The 23,295-nt window shown below is 32.0% G+C and overlaps 2 protein-coding genes across 2 annotated transcripts; both read right to left on the reverse strand.

The window, feature by feature from the left end:
* Positions 1-1,473: 1,473 nt before the first annotated feature.
* Positions 1,474-15,172, reverse strand: LOC145331221 (uncharacterized). The gene is made up of 6 exons (XM_080175838.1): positions 14,747-15,172; positions 10,409-14,293; positions 3,603-9,095; positions 3,444-3,497; positions 2,351-2,736; positions 1,474-2,059 (listed from the first exon to the last, which is right to left on the reverse strand). The coding sequence occupies exons 2-6, from the start codon at positions 14,274-14,276 to the stop codon at positions 1,988-1,990; spliced, it is 9,873 nt and encodes a 3,290-aa protein (XP_080031964.1). The 5' UTR covers positions 14,277-14,293; positions 14,747-15,172; the 3' UTR covers positions 1,474-1,987.
* Positions 15,173-15,699: 527 nt separating this feature from the next.
* Positions 15,700-20,080, reverse strand: LOC145331222 (protein CFDP2-like). The gene is made up of 2 exons (XM_080175839.1): positions 19,303-20,080; positions 15,700-15,725 (listed from the first exon to the last, which is right to left on the reverse strand). Exons 1-2 carry the CDS (start codon positions 19,928-19,930, stop codon positions 15,700-15,702), a joined length of 654 nt encoding a protein of 217 aa, XP_080031965.1. The 5' UTR covers positions 19,931-20,080.
* Positions 20,081-23,295: the final 3,215 nt, after the last annotated feature.

Genomic DNA, 23,295 nt, shown 5'->3' on the forward strand with positions numbered 1-23,295 from the left:
AATAAATAGTACAATGTCCCCTCCCTAGCTCCCTGTGGAGAACCATTTGTTTTCCAATAGCGTCTAATCCTTTAGGGTTAAACTTTGATTTATTGCCAGGAAGCTTTATATCAATTGTTTTATCCTTTCTTTCAAACTCAAACTTTTTGGTATAAGTATCCTTATAATAATTTTCTCCTTTACAGGGTAGCTTCTCATAGGTCCTCGTAAGGTTTAATGCTATTTTGGGTGGAGGAATCACAAAAAAAGTCGCTAGTTTTCAGGAAAAAAGTAGGTGAAAAGTATGAAATCATTCATACCATTTTATTTAAAATCTACAAAAATTTTATACAAAAGCTTCGAAATGGTAGGACAAACGAACATTAACACTTATAGAGTGTCAGAACTGAATTAGCACAAAATTAATGCATAAGTCTAAACAAAATTATAAGTAAAGGGATGTTAAACATCATATTTGGATTGTTTAAATTTGGGGTACGCTTCGTGCAACCCCCTTTCAAAATTCTGCGCACGCTCGTTCTTGCTATTGTAGAAAGTTGTTCTTGTTTGCGGATATGAATCCCAAGGTTTCAGGTAGGTATGATTTATTGGTCACTAGGCTACAAATCCCCAGGGTATTATAACAAACCAAAGCATAACATTTTCACAAGGATATGTCACTGGTGTTTAAATTTATAGAGTACAAAATTATAGAGGGAGATAGTACAAAGGGATGTTTATTACACTAGTATTCAAAGTTTTAAAAATACGTTTGTTGGCTCAACAACTTTGAGGACTTTGGGGTGAATTTTAATTAGTTGGTTTATTATGTTGGGTGTTCAAACGTTTCAACAAATGATTCTACACTACGGAAGGGGTAATTTTGTGTATCATTGTTAATGTACATCAATTATGCATTGTTAATTCTTATGTATTTAACGGTAGTAATTTTTCTATTATTTACCACTTAGTACAAAAAATAGGTAATGAAATTATCTTCTTAAAAGAGTCAGAGATCTAAAATGATAAGACAATGGCTGATAAGTTGATGTACTTCCCCAATGTTGATACATAAAATTACCCATTCTGTAGACTAAAATTAGTGGTTGAAATGTTTGAACACTTAATGAACCAACCAATTAAAATTCACTAAAGTCCCTAAAGTTGTTGAGCCAACGTATTCGAAAACGTTCTTATAAAACTTTGGGGACTTCTTAGTGTAATAAACAGCCATTTGTCCCCTCACTCCCGGATTGCTTTACACACTAAAAAGGCACAAAATTTCAAATTTTCAACAATTTATTTTAGTACCTAATGTTGTAAAATAATTCAAAATGGGTGATAACTTCATCAAATTATTATTTTTTTGAACCAAATAGAAATGATAAAAATTACTGCACTTCTTAAGGATCTAAATGTTCCCTAATGCTGTTATCTTTGAATAAATTTGATTAAACACACTAAACAAGCAATTGCTGAAAGGAAAAAACTTCATTAACTGTTATGCTTTTATTTCTGTTTTCTGTAACAAACATGTTAATATAAATATTTTATAAAACGTTATAATTTCCATTTTGGTCAGGTGTCATTCGTCGTTCTTCTAAAAATACTGTCTTCAATTTTGGTTATCTGTTTTGGCCAACTATGGTTGAAGAAATAAGCTTGTGTTGTTTGTGGATAAAAAATCACATTTTGTAGCTGATCATGTTTGCTGGTGGGAGTTAGCTAGATTTTCTGATGGTTTTAAGGAAGGGATCTAAAGGGATAAGACAATGGCCGATATTTTGATGTACATACCCATTTATAATACACAAAATTACCCATTCTATAGATTACAATTAGAGGTTGAAACTTTTGGACACTCGACTTAATGGACCAACCAATCAAATTAAAAGTCCCCAAAGTTGTTAAGCAAATGAATAAGAAACAGTTATTATTATCAGTTTTGGGGACTAGTGTTATAAACAGGCCAATGTCCCCTCCCTCCCTGGTTTTAAGGTGTCATTTTTTATGCTACCGGTGTTCTTTGCAGATGGAGTTTTAACCGTGGCAAAATCCAATCCAGTTTGGGCTGTAATTCCTAAAATAAATAAGTTTCAATATCTTAAAACTTTAAGCGATAGACAAATGGATGATAAATATGTACATCCCCAATGATGATACACAAAATTAACCCTTAAGTAGTTTATAATGAATGGTTGAAACTTTTGGACACTGAACTTAATGAACCCACCAAAGTTTTTAAGCAAATGAATAAGAAAATGTTAATACAAAACTTTAGGGACTAGTGCAATTTCCCCTCCCTTCCTGCTAAAAACTACACTTTAATATAATCTAATTCTAATTTTGTATTAAAAATATAAAAAAAAACCTTAAGTATATATCTTCTTGAACTTCGTTTTGAATTGAGTTGAGCCAATAGCGATTGTAGAGTTGTAGAGAGTTGTGTAAGTTCTTCTATTTGTGCTGCAGTGATTGGGGTTCCAACTGACAAGTTGGATAATAATGATTCCAGCTGATTTACAACTGCAGTAATTTGTTGCACTGTAGCACTTTTAGTTGTGGTTATTGTATTTTTAGTAGTTGTCGACTTTACTGTAGTGCTTTGTGTGCTTGTTCCAACAGTTGTTGAAAGAGTTGTTTTTCTATTGAATGCTGTTGTGGTTGATCGTCCAATTGATGATATTATTGAAGATGTAGTTGTGTAGATTGGTGGCATAGTAGACTGTGGGCTTGTGGAGGTGCCAATGCTTGAAGCTACAAGTTAAAAAGTATTTTAATTATACATTTTATTTCATAAAAAAAATGTAACCTAAAGCCTGATTCTGAGCAAAAATGAACATGATAGTTTTTAAACTACTAGCGGCTATGCCCCTAGAGGCCTCTAGGGCACTTAAGGTAGGAGAGGGAAAAGTTGACCTCAGAGTAAAAAAATATTTTGGGGGGAGGGGGGTGAAGACACCCTCCCCAAAAATAGCTTAAAACCTTCCCAGGACCTATAAGAAGTTTCTCTGTAAAGGAGAACAATATCAGTTTAACGGTTAGCGAGATCCTTCAGGACAGACAAAAAACCCTTACTACTTTATATAACAGGATATCATAATTTTGTATGTTTATATAAAGAAAAGAAAATTAATTTGCTTTTAACATTTTGCTTAAAAATAAGATTCTATGGGGTTTCAACAACCGTAAATTTTTTAGGTAAATTTATTAATTTAGCACAAAAAATAATATTTTAATGAAGTCCCAAAAAAAAAAAATTCTTTAAAACTTTATAACAGCAACCTTGTAGTACTATCTTTAATGGAAGGGATTAAGATTACTTGATATAATTTACCCAAATTCCTCTATGTATGCTTTCTTGCAGTCAATATTTATACATTTTCATTATTATATTATATTATAATTTTATTATTTTGTTCCTTACATTTTTAAATTATGTTCTAGTATAATAGATTGCTTACCTGATTTAGTTGAAATAAATGTTGATCTCAGTGTAGAGGGATTAGTTGTTGTTTCTAAAAAAATAAATAAAATTTAAAAAAACTTATTACATTGATTTAAAATTGAAAACTGTCATGTCATAAAAACAAGATGACTATGTATTTATTTTGTAAACTCACTTTGTCCTGTGGAAATAACTGTAGAAATAGTTGTCATTGAACTCTGTAAAGTAGACCCTAATGTTGTAGTTTTTCTGGTAGTTCTTACACTACTTTCTGTACTTTGGAATGATGTTGTACTTGGTAAACTAGAACCATAAGTTGTTGTTATTGTATATCTATAAGTTGTTGATGTTGTAGTAGTACCTCCTGTACTTTTAAGTGCTGTTGAACTTGGTAAACTAGAACTATAAGTTGTGGATGTTGTAGTTTTTACTGTAGTTCTAACACTACTTCCTGTATTTTGAAATGTTGTTGAACTTGGTAAACTAGAACTATAAGTTGAGGTAGTTCTAGCACTACTTCCTGTATTTTGAAATGTTGTTGTACTTGGTAAACTAGATCCATAAGTTGTGGATGTTGTAGTTTTTACTGTAGTTCTAGCACTACTTCCTGTATTTTGAAATGTTGTTGTACTTGGTAAACTAGATCCATAAGTTGTGGATGTTGTAGTTTTTACTGTAGTTCTAACACTACTTCCTGTATTTTGATATGTTGTTGTACTTGGTAAACTAGATCCATAAGTTGTGGATGTTGTAGTTTTTACTGTAGTTCTAACACTACTTCCTGTATTTTGAAATGTTGTTGTACTTGGTAAACTAGATCCATAAGTTGTGGATGTTGTAGTTTTTACTGTAGTTCTAACACTACTTCCTGTATTTTGATATGTTGTTGTACTTGGTAAACTAGATCCATAAGTTGTTGATATTGTAGATCCAAAAGTTGTTGATGTTGTAGTACTACTTTCTGTACTTTGAAATGTTGTTGTACTTGGTAAACTAGATCCATAAGTTGTGGATGTTGTAGTTTTTACTGTAGTTCTAACACTACTTCCTGTATTTTGAAATGTTGTTGAACTTGGTAAACTAGAACTATAAGTTGAGGATGTTGTAGTTTTTACTGTAGTTCTAGCACTACTTCCTGTATTTTGAAATGTTGTTGTACTTGGTAAACTAGATCCATAAGTTGTGGATGTTGTAGTTTTTACTGTAGTTCTAACACTACTTCCTGTATTTTGATATGTTGTTGTACTTGGTAAACTAGATCCATAAGTTGTTGATATTGTAGATCCAAAAGTTGTTGATGTTGTAGTACTACTTTCTGTACTTTGAAATGTTGTTGTACTTGGTAAACTAGATCCATAAGTTGTGGATGTTGTAGTTTTTACTGTAGTTCTAACACTACTTCCTGTATTTTGATATGTTGTTGTACTTGGTAAACTAGATCCATAAGTTGTGGATGTTGTAGTTTTTACTGTAGTTCTAACATTACTTCCTGTATTTTGATATGTTGTTGTACTTGGTAAACTAGATCCATAAGTTGTGGATGTTGTAGTTTTTACTGTAGTTCTAACACTACTTCCTGTATTTTGATATGTTGTTGTATTTGGTAAACTAGATCCATAAGTTGTTGATATTGTAGATCCAAAAGTTGTTGATGTTGTAGTACTACTTTCTGTACTTTGAAATGTTGTTGTACTTGGTAAACTAGATCCATAAGTTGTGGATGTTGTAGTTTTTACTGTAGTTCTAACACTACTTCCTGTATTTTGATATGTTGTTGTACTTGGTAAACTAGATCCATAAGTTGTGGATGTTGTAGTTTTTACTGTAGTTCTAACACTACTTCCTGTATTTTGATATGTTGTTGTACTTGGTAAACTAGATCCATAAGTTGTTGATATTGTAGATCCAAAAGTTGTTGATGTTGTAGTACTACTTTCTGTACTTTGAAATGTTGTTGTACTTGGTAAACTAGATCCATAAGTTGTGGATGTTGTAGTTTTTACCGTAGTTCTAACACTACTTCCTGTATTTTGAAATGTTGTTGAACTTGGTAAACTAGAACTATAAGTTGAGGATGTTGTAGTTTTTACTGTAGTTCTAGCACTACTTCCTGTATTTTGAAATGTTGTTGTACTTGGTAAACTAGATCCATAAGTTGTGGATGTTGTAGTTTTTACTGTAGTTCTAACACTACTTCCTGTATTTTGATATGTTGTTGTACTTGGTAAACTAGATCCATAAGTTGTTGATATTGTAGATCCAAAAGTTGTTGATGTTGTAGTACTACTTTCTGTACTTTGAAATGTTGTTGTACTTGGTAAACTAGATCCATAAGTTGTGGATGTTGTAGTTTTTACTGTAGTTCTAACACTACTTCCTGTATTTTGATATGTTGTTGTACTTGGTAAACTAGATCCATAAGTTGTGGATGTTGTAGTTTTTACTGTAGTTCTAACACTACTTCCTGTATTTTGATATGTTGTTGTACTTGGTAAACTAGATCCATAAGTTGTGGATGTTGTAGTTTTTACTGTAGTTCTAACATTACTTCCTGTATTTTGAAATGTTGTTGTACTTGGTAAACTAGATCCATAAGTTGTGGATGTTGTAGTTTTTACTGTAGTTCTAACACTACTTCCTGTATTTTGATATGTTGTTGTACTTGGTAAACTAGATCCATAAGTTGTTGATATTGTAGATCCAAAAGTTGTTGATGTTGTAGTACTACTTTCTGTACTTTGAAATGTTGTTGTACTTGGTAAACTAGATCCATAAGTTGTGGATGTTGTAGTTTTTACCGTAGTTCTAACACTACTTCCTGTATTTTGAAATGTTGTTGAACTTGGTAAACTAGAACTATAAGTTGAGGATGTTGTAGTTTTTACTGTAGTTCTAACACTACTTCCTGTATTTTGATATGTTGTTGTACTTGGTAAACTAGATCCATAAGTTGTTGATATTGTAGATCCAAAAGTTGTTGATGTTGTAGTACTACTTTCTGTACTTTGAAATGTTGTTGTACTTGGTAAACTAGATCCATAAGTTGTGGATGTTGTAGTTTTTACCGTAGTTCTAAAAATACTTCCTGTATTTTGAAATGTTGTTGAACTTGGTAAACTAGAACTATAAGTTGAGGATGTTGTAGTTTTTACTGTAGTTCTAGCACTACTTCCTGTATTTTGAAATGTTGTTGTACTTGGTAAACTAGATCCATAAGTTGTGGATGTTGTAGTTTTTACTGTAGTTCTAACACTACTTCCTGTATTTTGATATGTTGTTGTACTTGGTAAACTAGATCCATAAGTTGTTGATATTGTAGATCCAAAAGTTGTTGATGTTGTAGTACTACTTTCTGTACTTTGAAATGTTGTTGTACTTGGTAAACTAGATCCATAAGTTGTGGATGTTGTAGTTTTTACTGTAGTTCTAACACTACTTCCTGTATTTTGATATGTTGTTGTACTTGGTAAACTAGATCCATAAGTTGTGGATGTTGTAGTTTTTACTGTAGTTCTAACACTACTTCCTGTATTTTGATATGTTGTTGTACTTGGTAAACTAGATCCATAAGTTGTGGATGTTGTAGTTTTTACTGTAGTTCTAACACTACTTCCTGTATTTTGAAATGTTGTTGAACTTGGTAAACTAGAACTATAAGTTGAGGATGTTGTAGTTTTTACTGTAGTTCTAGCACTACTTCCTGTATTTTGAAATGTTGTTGTACTCGGTAAACTAGAACTATATGTTGTTAATGTTGAAGTTTTTAATGTAGTTCTTACACTGCTTCCTGTATTTTGAAATGTTGTTGTATGGGGTAAACTAGATCCAGAAGTTGTGGATGTTGTAGTTTTTACTGTAGTTCTAACACTACTTCCTGTATTTTGATATGTTGTTGTACTTGATAAACTAGATCCATAAGTTGTGGATGTTGTAGTTTTTACTGTAGATCTAACACTACTTCCTGTAGTTTCAAATGTTGTTGTACTTTGTAAACTAGATCTATAAGTCGTGGATGTTGTGTTACTACTTCCGGTAGTTTCAAATGTTGTACTTGATAAACTAGAACCATAATTTGTTGATATTGTAGATCCAATAGTTGTTGATTTTGTAGTACTACTTCCAGTGGTTTCAAATGTTGTTGTTCTTGGTAAACTAGAACCATATGTTGTTGATGTTGTAGTTTTTACTGTAGTTCTTACACTGCTTCCTGTATTTTGAAATGTTGGTGTATGGGGTAAACTAGATCCAGAAGTTGTAGATGTTGTAGTTTTTATTGTAGTTCTTTCACTAATACCTGTAGTTTGAAATGACGTTGTACTTGGTAAACTAGATCCAGTAGTTATTGATGTTATAGTACTAGTTGCTGAACTTTCAAATGTTGTTGTACTTGGTAAACTAGAACCATAAGTTGTTGATATTGTAGATCCAATAGTTGTTGATTTTGTAGTACTACTTCCTGTGGTTTCAAATGTTGTTGTACTTGGTAAACTAGAACCATAAGTTGTTGATATTGTAGATCCAATAGCTGTTGATTTTGTAGTACTACTTCCAGTGGTTTCAAAAGATGTTGAACTTGGTAAACTAGAACCATATGTTGTTGACGTTGTAGTTTTTACAGTTGTTCTAACACTACTTCCTGTATTTTGAAATGTTGTTGTACTTGGTAAACTATAAGTTTTGGATGTTGTAGTTTTTACTGTTGTTCCAACACTACTTTCTGTATTTTGAAATGTTGTTGTACTTGGTAAACTAGATCCATATGTTGTGGATGTTGTAGTTTTTATTGTAGTTCTTACAATACTTTTTGTACTTTCAAATGTTGTTGTACTTGGTAAACTAGATCCAGTAATTGTAGATACTGTAGATCCAGTAATTGTAGATACTGTAGATCCAGTAATTGTAGGTACTGTAGATCCAAAAGTTGTTGATGCTGTGGTACTACTTCCTGTTCTTTCAAATGTTGTTGTACTTGGTAAACTAGATCTAAAAGTTGTAGAAGTCGTAGTTTTTACTGTAGTTCTTACACTACTTCCTGTATTTTTAAATGTTGTTGTACTTGGTAAACTAGATCCATTATATGTTGTTTTTGTAAATCCAGTAGTTATTGGTGTTGTAGTTCTTTCACTACTTCCTGTACTTTCAAATGTTGTTTTACTTGGTAAACTAGATCCATAAGTTGTTGATATTGTAGATCCTATAGTTGTTGATTTTGTAGTACTACTTCCTGGACTTTCAAAGTTTGTTGTACTTGATAAACTAGATCCATAAGTTGTGGATGTTGTAGTTTTTACTGTTGTTCTAACACTACTTCCTGTATTTTGAAATGTTGTTGTACTTGTTAAACTAGATCCATAAGTTGTTGATATTGTAGATCTAATAGTTTTTAATGTTGTAGTAATACTTCCTGTAGTTTCAAATGTTGTTGTACTTGGTAAACCTGATCCATAAGTTGTTGATGTTTTAGTACTACTTCCTGTATTTTGAAATGTTGTTGTGCTTGGTAAACTAGATCTATAAGTTGTGGATGTTGTAGTTTTTACTGTTGTCTTAACACTATTTCCTGTATTTTGAAATGTTGTTGTACTTGGTAAACTAGATTCATAAGTAGTGGATGATGAGGACACTGTTGATGTTGTTGTTTCCACAGTTGATGTAAATGGAGTTGGATCTGCAAAACAATAGAATATAAATTGTTATTTTTAAAGCAGTATTTCAAATGTTAATAAAATTTTAAAAATAACAAAAACAGTAAAAAACAATAAAACAAGGATGACAACATCCATAAGTAGCTAAGCACAAAATCTATAATAAAATAGACAAACAGACAAAGTAATTTATAGAGCTGATTAACTGTTTTCATAACAAAGAAAAGAAAGAGATATATATGCAAATAAATATGCAAAAACTTAAAATCATGAAACTTTGAAAAATTAAGGTTTATATCTGAAAGTTTTAAAAAGAAAATAGCTTAAAAGCAATCAGACTACCAAAGATTTTTCATACCTAAGTATTTGGCATAAAGTCAGTAATATTGGCAAGTTTCAGTCGTGTATTTTTTGTAGGAGCCAAGAAAATCTGTTGCAAAAAGTAAAAGCGGTTAAAGAGCTGTTTAGAAGCAGTATGGCCGCTATTGATGATGAATACTTAATCATGCTTCATATTGTTGGGAATGTTGACAGGAAGTTTCAGCCTTCTATCTTTTACAGGAGCCGAGAAAATCAGTTTTAAAAAATAAAAGCGGCTCTAAGCTGCTTAAAAGCAGTCTGACCACTATTGATGTTTCATATTTAATTTTGCTCCATATTTATAGGAATGTTGACAATAAGTTTCAGCCTTATATCTTTTACAGGAGCCGAGCAAATTAGTTTTGAAAAATAAAAGCGGCTAAACAGAAGCTTAAAAGCAGTCTGACCGTTATTGATGTTTTACACATAATTATGGTCCATATTGATGGAAATGTTGACAAGAAGTTTCAGCCTTACAGGAGCCAAGAAAATCAGTTTTGAAAATTAAAAGCGGCTAAAAAGCAGTCTGACCGCTAACAATGTATTATACCTAATTATGCTCCATAATGATGGGAATGTTGACAAAAAATTTCAGCATTCTATCTTTTGTTGGAGTTGAGAAAATCATGTTTCCCCCAAAACGTTTCAGACAGACATACAGACGGACATTTCAAATTATAGATTAGCTTTGCTACTAAAAATTATAGAGTAGCTTCACTACTAAAAAGAAATTTACATCCTATATTTTATTCTATACTCTGTACAAAATTTGTCTGTCTGATCCATTTGTTTGTTCACATGTTCATGTGTCTATCAGTCTATCTGTCTTTCAATATGTCCATTAATCTGTCCATCAGTCTGTTCATTTGTCTGTTTGACTTTTCCACACAAAATTTCTTTTTTAGAGTGTGTGTATGTGGGGAGGGATTTAACATTGCCAAATCCATACTGATAGGAAAGGATATAAGGTACTTACTTGAAAATATGTCAGTAATTGATGTTGATGGTGTTGATATGAGTGTGGTTGTAGACAATATTCTTGTGGTTTGATATCCTTCAGTTGTTGGGAATGTTGAAGATCTTTCAGTGGTGGGAAATTTTATAGTTGCTGTAGAAGATTCTCCTGTTGTGGGTAAAGGGTATGTAGAGGATTCTTTTATAGTTGTTGTGGAAGATCTTTTAGTTGAAGGGTATGAAGTTGTGGGAAATGAAGAGGATCCTATAGTGGAAGGGTATGTAGTGGATTCTTTAATGGTTGTTGTAGAAGATTCTCTTGTTGGGGGGAATGATGTGAATTCTTTCATGGTAGTGGTAGAAGTTTCTTGCGTGGGAGGAAATTTAGATGTTGAAGATAATTCAGTTGTATAGAATGAAGAAAATTCTTTTATGGTTGTTGTAGAAGACTCTCCTGTGGTTTCAGAAGTAGTTTTTGTTGTAGTTGTAAATGTTGTAGTAGTTGTTGTTGTTGTGGTTTTTAAAGATGCCAACTGTTCAAAGAAGTATTTTTGAGATTCTGCAAAAGCAGTAGATAATTCTACTTCACCAGATTCTAGATCCTCATTATATGTATTCATTTCTGATGTAACTGATTCTAAATCTTCATCATTACAATCTAAGCCACTGCTACACGACTCTAAAAGTGCATGTGACTTAATAAGGACAATAATTATGTTTTGCTCAGTTGCAGACATACTTTCAAAGTTTGCTGGTAGACTCAAGCTAGGCAGACTCAAGCTTGCCCTGTTACTGCTTGTTAAACTTGTAATTGTACTTTGTAAGGTTTGAATTGCAGACCAGAGGTTACACATTGATGTCTTTGCATATGGGCATTTTGATATTGTTGTGGATTCTTTAGTGGTTGTTGTAGAAGATTCTTTTGTTGAAGGAATTAAAGTGGATCCTTTCGTGGTAGTGATAGAAGTTTTTATTGTGGTAGGAAATTTAGTTGTTGATGATCCTTCAGTTGAAGGGTACATAGTTGATTCTTTAAAGGTTGTTGTAGAAGATCCTTGTGTTGTGGGGAATGAAGATGATACTTTAGTTGAAGGGTATGTAGAGAATTCTTTATTGATTGTTGTAGAAGTTCCTTCTGTGCTAGGGTATGTAGTGGATTCTTTAATGGTTGTTGTAGAAGTTCCTTCTATTGTGGGGAATGAAGAGGTTCCTTCAGTTGAAGTGTATGTAGAGGATTCTTTAAAGGTTGTTGTAGAAGTTCCTTCTGTGGTAGGGTATGTAGTGGATTCTTTTATGGTTGTTGTAGAAGTTCCTTCTGTGGTAGGGTATGTAGTGGATTCTTTAATGGTTGTTGTAGAAGATTCTTCAGTTGAAGGATATGTGGAGGTTTCTTTAATGGTTGTGGTAGAAGTAGAAGGGTATGTAGAGGATTCTTTTGTTGAAGGAATTAAAGTGGATCCTTCCATGGTAGTGATAGAAGTTTTTATTGTGGTAGGAAATTCAGTTGTTGAAGATCCTTCAGTTGAAGGGTATGTAGAGAATTCTTTATTGGTTGTTGTAGAAGTTCCTTCTGTGCTAGCGTATGTAGTGGATTCTTTAATGGTTGTTGTAGAAGTTCCTTCTGTTGTGAGGAATGAAGAGGTTCCTTCGGTTGAAGTGTATGTAGAGGATTCTTTAATAGTTGTTGTAGAAGTTCCTTCTGTGGTAGAGAATGTAGTGTATTCTTTTATGGTTGTTGTAGAAGTTCCTTCTGTGATAGGGTATATAGTGGATTCTTTAATAGTTGTTGTAGAAGATTCTTCAGTTGAAGGATATGTGGAGGTTTCTTTAATGGTAGAAATAAAGTAAGTGGTAGAAGTAAAAGGGTATGTTGAGGATTCTTTTGTGGTTGTTGTAGAAGATTCTTTTGTTGAAGGAACTAAGGTGGATCCTTTCATGGTAGTGATAGAAGTTTTTATTGTGGTAGGAAATTTAGTTGTTGAAGATCCTTCAGTTGAAGGGTATGTAGTTGATTCTTTAATGGTTGTTGTAGAAGATCCTTGTGTTGTGGGAAATGAAGATGATACTTCAGTTGAAGGGTATGTAGAGAATTCTTTTATGGTTGTTGTAGAAGTTCCTTCTGTGCTAGGGTATGTAGTGGATTCTTTAATGGTTGTTGTAGAAGTTCCTTCTGTGCTAGGGTATGTAGTGGATTCTTTTATGGTTGTTGTAGAAGTTCCTTCTGTGCTAGGGTATGTAGTGGATTCTTTAATGGTTGTTGTAGAAGTTCTTTTTGTTGTGGGGAATAAAGAGGTTACTTTGGTTGAAGTGTATGTAGAGGATTCTTTAATGGTTGTTGTAGAAGTTCCTTCTGTGCTAGGGTATGTAGTGGATTCTTTAATGGTTGTTGTAGAAGTTCCTTCTGTGCTAGGGTATGTAGTGGATTCTTTTATGGTTGTTGTAGAAGTTCCTTCTGTGCTAGGGTATGTAGTGGATTCTTTTATGGTTGTTGTAGAAGTTCCTTCTGTGCTAGGGTATGTAGTGGATTCTTTTATGGTTGTTGTAGAAGTTCCTTCTGTGCTAGGGTATGTAGTGGATTCTTTAATGGTTGTTGTAGAAGTTCTTTTTGTTGTGGGGAATAAAGAGGTTACTTTGGTTGAAGTGTATGTAGAGGATTCTTTAATGGTTGTTGTAGAAGTTCCTTCTGTGGTAGGGTATGTATTGGTTTCTTTTATGGTTGTTGTGGAAGTTCCTTCTGTGGTAGGGTATATAGTGGATTCTTTAATGGTTGTTGTAGAAGATTCTTCAGTTGAAGGATATGTGGAGGTTTCTTTAATGGTTGTGGTAGAAGTAGAAGGGTATGTAGAGGATTCTTTTGTGGTTGTTGTAGAAGATTCTTCAGTTGAAGGATATGTGGAGGTTTCTTTAATGGTTGTGGTAGAAGTAGAAGGGTATGTAGTTGATTCTTTAAAGGTTGTTGTAGAAGATCCTTGTGTTGTGGGGAATGAAGATGATACTTCAGTTGAAGGGTATGTAGATAATTCTTTATTGGTTGTTGTAGAAGTTCCTTCTGTGCTAGGGTATGTAGTGGATTCTTTATTGGTTGTTGTAGAAGTTCCTTTTGTTGTGGGGAATGAAGATGTTCCTTTGGTTGTAGTGTATGTAGAGGATTCTTTAATGGTTGTCGTAGAAGATCCTTCTGTGGTAGGGTATGTAGTGGATTCTTTTATGGTTGTTGTAGAAGTTCCTTTTGTGGTAGGGTATGTAGTGGATTCTTTATTGGTTGTTGTAGAAGTTCCTTTTGTTGTGGGGAATGAAGATGTTCCTTTGGTTGTAGTGTATGTAGAGGATTCTTTAATGGTTGTCGTAGAAGTTCCTTCTGTGGTAGGGTATGTAGTGGATTCTTTTATGGTTGTTGTAGAAGTTCCTTCTGTTGTGGGGAATGAAGAGGTTCCTTTGGTTGAAATAAATGTAGAGGATTCTTTAATGGTTGTTGTAGAAGTTCCTTCTGTGCTAGGGTATGTAGTGGATTCTTTAAAGGTTGTTGTAGAAGATTCTTCAGTTGAAGGATATGTGGCGGTTTCTTTAATGGTTGTTGTGGAAGATCTTTCAGTAGAAGGGTATGTAGAGGATTTTTTTGTGGTTGATGTAGAAGATTCTTTTGTTGAAGGGATTAAAGTGGATCCTTTCATGGTAGTGGTAGAAGTTTTTATAGTTGTTGTAGAAGATCTTTCTGTTATGGGGAATAAAGAGGATCCTTCAGTTGAAGGGTATGTAGAGGATTCTTTTATAGTTGTTGTAGAAGATCCTTTAGTTGAAGGGTATGTAGATGATTCTTTTAAGGTTGTTGTATAAGATCCTTCTGTTGAGGGGAATGAAGAGGTTCCTTCAGTTGAAGAGGATTTTTTCATTGTAGTTGTAGAAGATCCTAAAGTTGTAGGGAATGTATAGGATCCTTTATGTCTATTTCTATCTTTTTAAGGATATATTACTTGTACTAAAACTAATATGTAAATCAAGATTTATTTGAAGAAAAAAAATATTTTGACTAATGTGCATTTACTTAGTAAATTGCTTTGTATTTTGCTTAATTGTTCTGTTTATAAATGTTTTGCTACTTACAGGTGCTGTAGTCCTCATTTAAAAAAAGACTACCAGAAAGACTCAAATCTCAATTATAGCTTTTAAAGATATGCAGTATCAAATTAATTTTCCCCTTTAAAAAGCGGAAAAAACATATATTATAAATTCTGGTTTTACTTTTCTTATTTTATTCAATATTAAAAAAATAGAGAAAGGACTCAAACTCTGCATAATACTTCTATAATTAATCTTTAAAACTCAAAAAATCATAAGAGATAAAAATTTATAAAATACTCACTTGTTGTGTCAGTAATCAATATTGACGTAGAGGATCCTTTGGTGGTAAAGAATGCAGTTGTTAAAGATCCTTCAGTGGTAGGCAAGGTTGTAGAACTTATTCTAAATTAATTAAAATTACATTGTTTTCAAAAATACTTTTATTTTGAAAAGATTCAAACAAATTTTCAACAATGAAAATTTTATATACTACACTTATTTTCTACTTTATTTTTTAGTAACCCCAAATATTAACTATCAAAGGGAAATTTATCAGGCTTTTTAGAACATCTTAATTTACAATAATAACAATTATACAATGTATATATATGTTACATGGTTGATTACGTAAGTAAAAATTATTAAAGATATTGATATGACTTTTTATTTACTTAAGATTTCTGGCAAAATCTTTTTGGTAAGCAATAGTCATATTTAAAAACACTAATACATAAAAAAAGAAAACTATAAAAAATATAAAAAAATCTGTACTATTTTACATTATAATTATATATAAATATTATAAGATTATACAAAATAGTAAATAGTGAGTCAGGGATGATAATTTTAAATATATCAAGCTTTTTAGAACATCTTAATCTACAGAATGAACAATCATACAATATGTATTATATGTATATTACATGATCGATTTTATAAATATAAATCGTTTAAGATACTGATATGACTTTTTATTTATTAAAGATTTCTGGCAAAATCTTATTACAAAAAGTCATATTTAAAACAACACAAATACATAAAAAGGAAAATATAATGGACGTAAAAACATCATAAATATTATATGATTATACTAAATAGTAAAGTACATACATAGGGGTAAATATGACTTTGTAATGCCTCAAGATTTCTGGCCAAATCTTTTAACACAAAGTCACATTTGAAATGATATAAATACTAAAAAATACATGAATGAAATAATATGATAATTTTGATAATTTATATTAAACAGTATAATTATGTATTGAGATTTCTGGCAAAATCTTAATACATAAATTGATATGTAGAACTAACTTTATAAAACAAATAAAAATATGAACTAATTTCTATGTATAATATTACTTAACAAATACTGGCATAAACTATGCATGAAATACTATGATAGTTAATAGAAATACAAAGTAGAACTGTTTTATAAACAGAACTTCTTTAGAATTTACATTTATAACCCTCTCAAGAAGAAATCAAGAAAGGGTAAAATGTTTTAAATGTTTCATATAAAGCCTGCTGCTCAAATGTGTTCTATATTCATCTTCCTCCCTTTAAACCATCTTTAGAAATGTCTGCAAATAAAATAATGTTAATGGAAAAGAAAATATTTATCAGTTTGAATAAAATTTTAGCTAGACACTGATTATTGAAAATTAAACCAATTTGAATCAAAATTATTATTAAAAAAATATTGTCATTACAAAGATAGACAAATTTTTTTGAGCAACAAATTTTTAAAAAGTATTTCAAACTAGGAATCAGGTATAGCCAACTAACAATATAAATCTGAAATGATATTTAAGGGGGGAGGGGGGCATATAAATAGGTCGTCTTCTACAAAGTGTCGCCCCCCCCAAAAAAAATCACAATAAATAAGCTGAAATTACAAAATATCTAAAAAAAATTAATTCAGTTGTTGGCTACAGCTGATTTTAAACAGAAATTATAGAAACTTGATTATATTAGTTTTAAAAGCAAAGCAACCCTATAATCGTCAGAAGAAAGTCCATACGTCCATTTAAAACATGCTGATTTTTTAATATTTTGACAACATATGTTGCATGATAAAATTATCCTATTCATCTGATTTTTGGAAAAATGATTCTTTACAACAAGATACAGTATTATAAATCCTAAAAATGAAAGTATGTCCTTTAACTGTATCCTACATTTACACAATTTTGCGACAAATTTATTTATATGTTTAGACTTAGAAATTAATGTTCTATTTTTCAAGTTCCGACACTCTACAAGCGTTATAGTTCGATTGTCCTTCCTTCCGATTTTAGAGCTTTTATGGATGTTGTCGCTTCTTTGTTTGTTGTTTATTGGACACATAACTTGATTAAACTGAATATAATAAATTTTCCAAGTCTTAATTTCATCTTTTAAAAATAAACATATGTTTAAAAATATCCTGTATTATCCTGTTCATATCTTAATAATTAATCATTAATCATTAATTCAGTTCAGTTCAGTCGCGTCTCTCTTTTGGACTGTGGAGTCCAGAGAATACGGCCACCCTGCTCCTCCATGAATTCCTTTTTGTGGCAAGTGCTTCAGCTTCTCCCCATGTTAATTTCAAATTAAAGAGGTCCTTTTCAGTGCTCCGCCTCCAGGTCATTTTTGGTTGTCCCCGTTTACGTTTACCAGGAGTGGGGTTCCATTTTAAGCACTTTTTTGGAAACCTATTTTGTTCCATTCTGAGCACATGTCCTAGCCATCTTAGTCTTTTAAATTTCACTTCTGCTTCAATACTATTGCACTTGGTCTTAGCATACAGCTCAATGTTTGATATTTTGTTTGGCCAGAATATTTTGCAAATTCTTCTTAGGCAGCTATTGTGAAATGCATTAAGTTGATTTGTTTCAGTTTTCACAGTTCTCCAGCATTCAGCTCCATAAAGAAGAACTGATTTTACATTACTGTTGTAAAGTCTGATTTTTGTTTTCAGAGCAAGTTTCTTTGAATTCCAAACGTTGTGTAGACTGTTGAAAGCAACCCTAGCCTTATCAATCCTGGTTTTAATATCAGCTTTTGAGCCATTTTCACTGCTGATAACACTCCCCAAATAGGTGAATTTGTTGCTTTGTTTCAATTGTTCACCATTTATTGTTATAGTTTGATCAGGGTTTGTAGGTATATTCATAATTTCAGTCTTCTTGACATTAACAAAGAGCCCGACTTGTCCTGCGTATTTGACTAGTCTATCTGTCTTAGCTTGTAGATGTTTAATTGTTTCTGAAATCAGTGCCAGATCATCAGCAAAGTCCAGATCTTCTAGGTGTCCTAGTATGCCCAGCTGGAGACCACGTTTTTTGTCCTCTGTGGTTTTCTTCATCACCCAGTCAATGACCAATATAAATAGAATAGGTGATAAAATGCATCCCTGTCTAACTCCAGTGCTTATTTTAAAGAAATCAGATGTCTTATTGTTTCCAACTGAAACACAGGCTTGGAAGTTGTCATAAAATTTAGTTATCATAATTATCATCTTTTCAGGTATACCATAACTTCTTAGTATTTTCCAGAGTGTTTGTCTGTGTATGGAGTCAAAGGCCTTAGAGAAATCAACAAAATTTACATGGAGTGGCTTGTTAAATTCAACACATTGTTCAATAACTGTCCTAAGGGTGAAAATTTGGTCAACACAGCCTCTTCCAGCACGGAACCCAGCTTGTTCTTCTCTTAGTTTATTGTCAATTTTCTCATCAATTCTGTTTAAAATAACTTTACATAGGACCTTGCTTGGGATAGAAAGCAGCATAATTCCTCTCCAATTATCACAATTGTTCAAATTTCCCTTCTTAGGTAGTTTTATGATTATACCTTTAGACCAGTCAGTTGGTATCTTTTCTTGTCTCCAAATTTTATCAAAGAGATCAGTCAGAGTCCTAGCAGAAAGATCTATGTCTGCCTTAAGCATTTCAGCAGTTATCAAGTCAGGTCCAGGTGCTTTGTCGTTCTTTAGACTATGTATAGCAGCTTTAACTTCTTGAATAGTTGGTGGTCTTGTGTCTATGTCTATTTCATGTCCTGGTTCTGGTTCAGCAGTAATTTCAGGTTCAGGTCTGTTCAACACTTCTTCAAAATGCGATTTCCACCTTTCAGCAACTTCTTTTTCTGTAGTGAGTAATTTACCATCTTTAGCCTTGATAGTTTCACCACTCTTTTTGTTATATTTGCCACTTAATTGCTTGGTTATGTTGTATACTGTTTTCATGTTACCGAAGTCAGCTGCTCTCTGGGCCTTTTCAGCCAGATTGTCAATGTAATCTCTCTTGTCTTTCCTTGTGCGCTTTTTGACTTCTTTGTCTTTAGCAGTATATTCAGCTCTTAAATTGCCCATGTCAGCCAAATGTTGAGCATTATGAATTTTGTTTTTAAGATTCTTTCTCTCTTCTATTTTGTTCCATGTTTCTTCAGAGATCCAGTCCTTTTTCTCTGGTTTCTTGTGTCCTAGGATTTCCTTAGCAGTAGATTGAAAGTTTTCTTTAATTGAAGTCCAAGTGATCTCAGTCTCGTCATTTAGGTCCTCTAAGACTTGAAATCTATTTCTGAGTTTTAAGACAAATTCATTCTTTATCACTGGGTCCTTTAATCTTGAAGAATCATATTGTCTGCCAATCTCACTCTTTTTATCATGGCCAGTACGCTTCAGCTTTAATTTAATCTTACTGACAACTAGTTCATGGTCACTGAATATGTCGGCTCCTCTATAGCTCCTACAGTCTTGCATTGATTTGACCCATTTTCTATTGATCATAATATGGTCAATCATGTTTCTTGTTTGTCCATCAGGTGTTGTCCAGGTATATTTGTGAATGTTTTTGTGTTGGAATAATGTACCTCCTACGACCATATCATTATTTAAACAGAATTCAAGTAAAAGTTCTCCATTTTCATTTCTTGTACCTATGCCAAAGTGTCCCATTGCATTTTCCACTCCAGTCCTGTCAGTTCCTACTTTAGCATTCATATCTCCAAGAACTAGACACATGTCATGTTTGGGTACTGAGTTTCTGATTGATTGCAGTTGATCATAAAACTCTTGTTTTACTTCTTCACTTTTGTCATTTGTTGGGGCATAGCATTGGATAAGGGTCAACTTGCAGTGCCTTGATTGGAATCTAGCCTTAATTATTCTGTCTGATATAGGTTTCCAGTCTATTAGTGAATTGACATGTCGTTTTTGGATAATTATAGCAACCCCATACATATGTTGACTTTCATGACCAGAATAAAGTATTAGGTGGCCATCTTTGGTTGTGGTTTGTCCTTGTCCTGTCCATCTACATTCTGCAATTCCAAGTATTCCGATATTGTAACTTGTCATTTCTTTAACTACTTGGGCTGTTTTAGTTGACTCATACATTGTTCTAACATTCCAGGTTCCTATCTTACAGCTTTGCTTAGAACTTATTGGTCCTGTCATCAAGTTGATAGCTTCCTTTCGGGTTTCACCATCATCTTTCATATTCTCAGTAAACTGAGCATCAGTTCCAACAGTTCTTGTTTCATGCACACCTCTGGCTGTGTTAAAGCCATAAGTGTTTGAGGTTTTGTGGGTGGTTTCTGTAACTGTGATGATTTTTACAGGTAGGATAGTTAGTCCTACGCAAACCTTTCATATCCCTGGAAGGAAGGGTGACTGGTAAGGGGAGGGACGTCAATATCCCCCAGTACTTCAAGAAGTACCTCCTGCCCTTAATTAATCAACAGGAAATGTTAAAAAATTAATCATTATCCTTATAAAAAAATAAAAGGATCTCTGTGTGTACCGAAGGATCTCGCTAACCGCCAAACCGATATGGTTCTCCTTTACAGTGTAGCTTCTCAAAGGTCCTGGAAAGGTTTATATCTATTTTGAGGGAGGGTTAAACGACCCTCCCAAGAGAAATAAAAAAATATAAATACCTAACTAAAAAAATATTTTTTCGTAAACACCTGATCTTAAGTTCTTAACATAGACTGAAAAAACATTGTAGTGCCTCTAGAGGCCGCTAGTAGTATATAAAACAATTATACTGCCTGTTTAAAAAATCAAAATTGTTAACCCTTAACTTGTAGACGGGCACCCTCCTAGCCTTATTTACAAAATAATGACAATTTGATTTTATAGAAATTTCTTAATCTCTAATTCAAAATATCGGATTTAGCTTTTTATTACATTTTGTACATAATGATGCCTTTAATATAAAAGTAAAAAAAACTGTTTCAATGAATTTAATCAATGTAATTCATTAGAAGAATAGCTGCGCGACCCATACTTATTATGTCCTTGTATTAAAATCTGTTTAAGAAAATCATAAATATAAGTTTGTATGTTCTATTGTGTTTGTGATTCCTTTCCCCTTACATAAAGGGAATGAATCTATTATTATCCTATTTTACCCAGCCTAATTTTGTATATATTGAATTTGTTTTGTTTGTGTTTAATAAACTTATGTTTAGAACTTCTGTGTTATTAGGGATTAAAGCGAAGCTTCTGTACAGTTAAACTGACTAATGTCCGTCCAACGGAACACGACGATACTTTTTAAAACATCATATCAAATGTTTAGAAGCTGACAGTTGATATTTTATCTAAATATTGCATTAGGAAAATTAAAAATTGATTCATATTTTATTATTAACCCTCCCTTCCTATGGATAATTAAACTTATAAACATTTGTTATTTTATTTCTAAGAGTATTTTTTTCAGAATCATTGTAATGATGGTTACTTTAAACGAGTTGCAATAAATATAAAATGAGGGAGGGGAGTAATTTTTTAGTCTAGCCCTCGAGGGGCCTAATACACGTATAAAAAAAAACAACACTAACACACACAAATATATTTAAAAATAATGGAGGACGGGGCAGGATTTTCTGTGCTCGACTAGACACCAAGAGCGAATCTGTCCACTATATAAATTAAGATTGTATTTATCAATTTTGAGAAGTTCAGCTGCATGGGTATAAAAAACGCACGAATATCATAATTATTAAGTTTCGGCGTTCCTAAGCTTAAACAATTAAATTTATTGAATTTAAACAGCTTTTTACTCATATGAATAATGAATATTTATGTAATGCCTTCACTGTCTAGTCAGATAATTATATCTTTTTAATCTTTTATCTTAATTTTTATTTTCCTGGTATATCATCTGTCATAAAATACTTTAATTATTGAATTAATCAGGAAGGAAGGGGACAATTAGTTGTTTATTACTCTAGTCCCCAAAGTTTTGTTATTCCTTGGCTAAACAACTTTAAGTACTTTTGGATAATTAGTTTGATTATTAAGTTCAGTGTTCAAACATTTAAACCACTAACTTTAATTAAAGGGGTAATTTTGTGTGCAATCATTGGGGATGTACATCAATTTAACTGTTATAGTCCAATCCCTTTAGATCCCTGCATAAAATACTTAAATTATTTTAATAGATACAAGGAAAATATAACTGAAAATAAAAGACTGTATATTTTTATTGCGCAGCTGTTTTTTTACTTTTTCCTTCAGCCGTTTACCAACAGTCATGCATTAATCAGACTGCGAATATAGTTTTGCATAAGACAATCGCCAATAAATTGACGTACATCTCCAATGATTTGCAAAAAATTAAACCAGCTGTAGATTACAATTGTTGGTTGAAAGTTTAGACACTCAATTTAATGAACCAACCAATAAAAATTCAATAAAAGTCCCCAAAGTTGTTAAGCTAACGAATAAGAAAACGATATTACAAAACTTTGGGGACTAGTGTATTAAAAGCCCAATCCCCCCTCGTTTCCTGATAAAAAAACAGAAATTCGTAAAATTTATAAAGGAATTTTTAGCAGACAACATTTTGTAATATGTTTGTATGATGATACGACGATTGACGAATTTCACTTGTAGGGTAGAACAAAGAATCCTAAAACTTAAATGAAGTAACAGGATGTCTTTCTGTCTATGTGTGAGTGTATGTTTAGCAAAGGAGGGCGGGAGGGTACATAGTATTGTAAATTATACTGGTACCCAAAGTATTATAAACATATCTCATTCTTTTGATAATTTATGAATTGATTAATGATTTGATGGTTGAAACATGCAAAGTTCAAACTTTTCAACCAATAATATTAATCTACAGAAAAAGTAATCAATTTATCATCTTTTGTCTTATCCCTTAAGATCCCTGTTTCACATTAATTGGTATGTTTAATAATTATTTATTGTATGGAATTATAGACAGCTTTTAGCAGACAGTAAAAAAAATAAAAAAGATTAAAACTAGTTTTGTTGTCCTTGAGGGGCATAGGGCCTGGGCCAACGAAACTGGTATTAAGTTTTCTAATACATCACAACCTACAATGACTGTCACTTATAATGCTGCATTTTAAGATAAATTAATTATGAAAAAAAATCAAGCAACCTCTCTTTAAAAAAAAAACAATCTTAAACGTTAAATAATGTGAAAAGTATAAGTTTAAATGAAGTATTTAGTAAGTGCTACCAAATTTTGATGTTAAAGATTTTGCAAAAGACGTTCTATTGCTATGTTGATCAGAAATATGTTAGTATTTGTTGTTAGGTTTTTTTTCTATCAACCTTGAAAAGGAAGTCTTAAATTTGAATATTTTGATTTTTTAAAGCTTATAGTATTTATATGTATGAGTTGTTTGTATCTTTTAGTTAAAAAGATTTTAAAAATAATTTGTTATTTATTAAAGATTTTAATATTTTTTAAAATTTGTTTCAGAACTTAAAATTGAAATTAAACAAAAGACCCCGTTGAAATATTTTAGTTTCACCTGAAATCATCAGGGTTTTATGTCTATTTTAACCATACATAGGTCCGGGCACTTACTTTTGTCTTG

This window comes from Acartia tonsa, chromosome 11, assembly GCF_053477335.1.
Source record: "Acartia tonsa isolate MP-2025a chromosome 11, ASM5347733v1, whole genome shotgun sequence".
NCBI lineage: Eukaryota > Metazoa > Arthropoda > Copepoda > Calanoida > Acartiidae > Acartia > Acartia tonsa.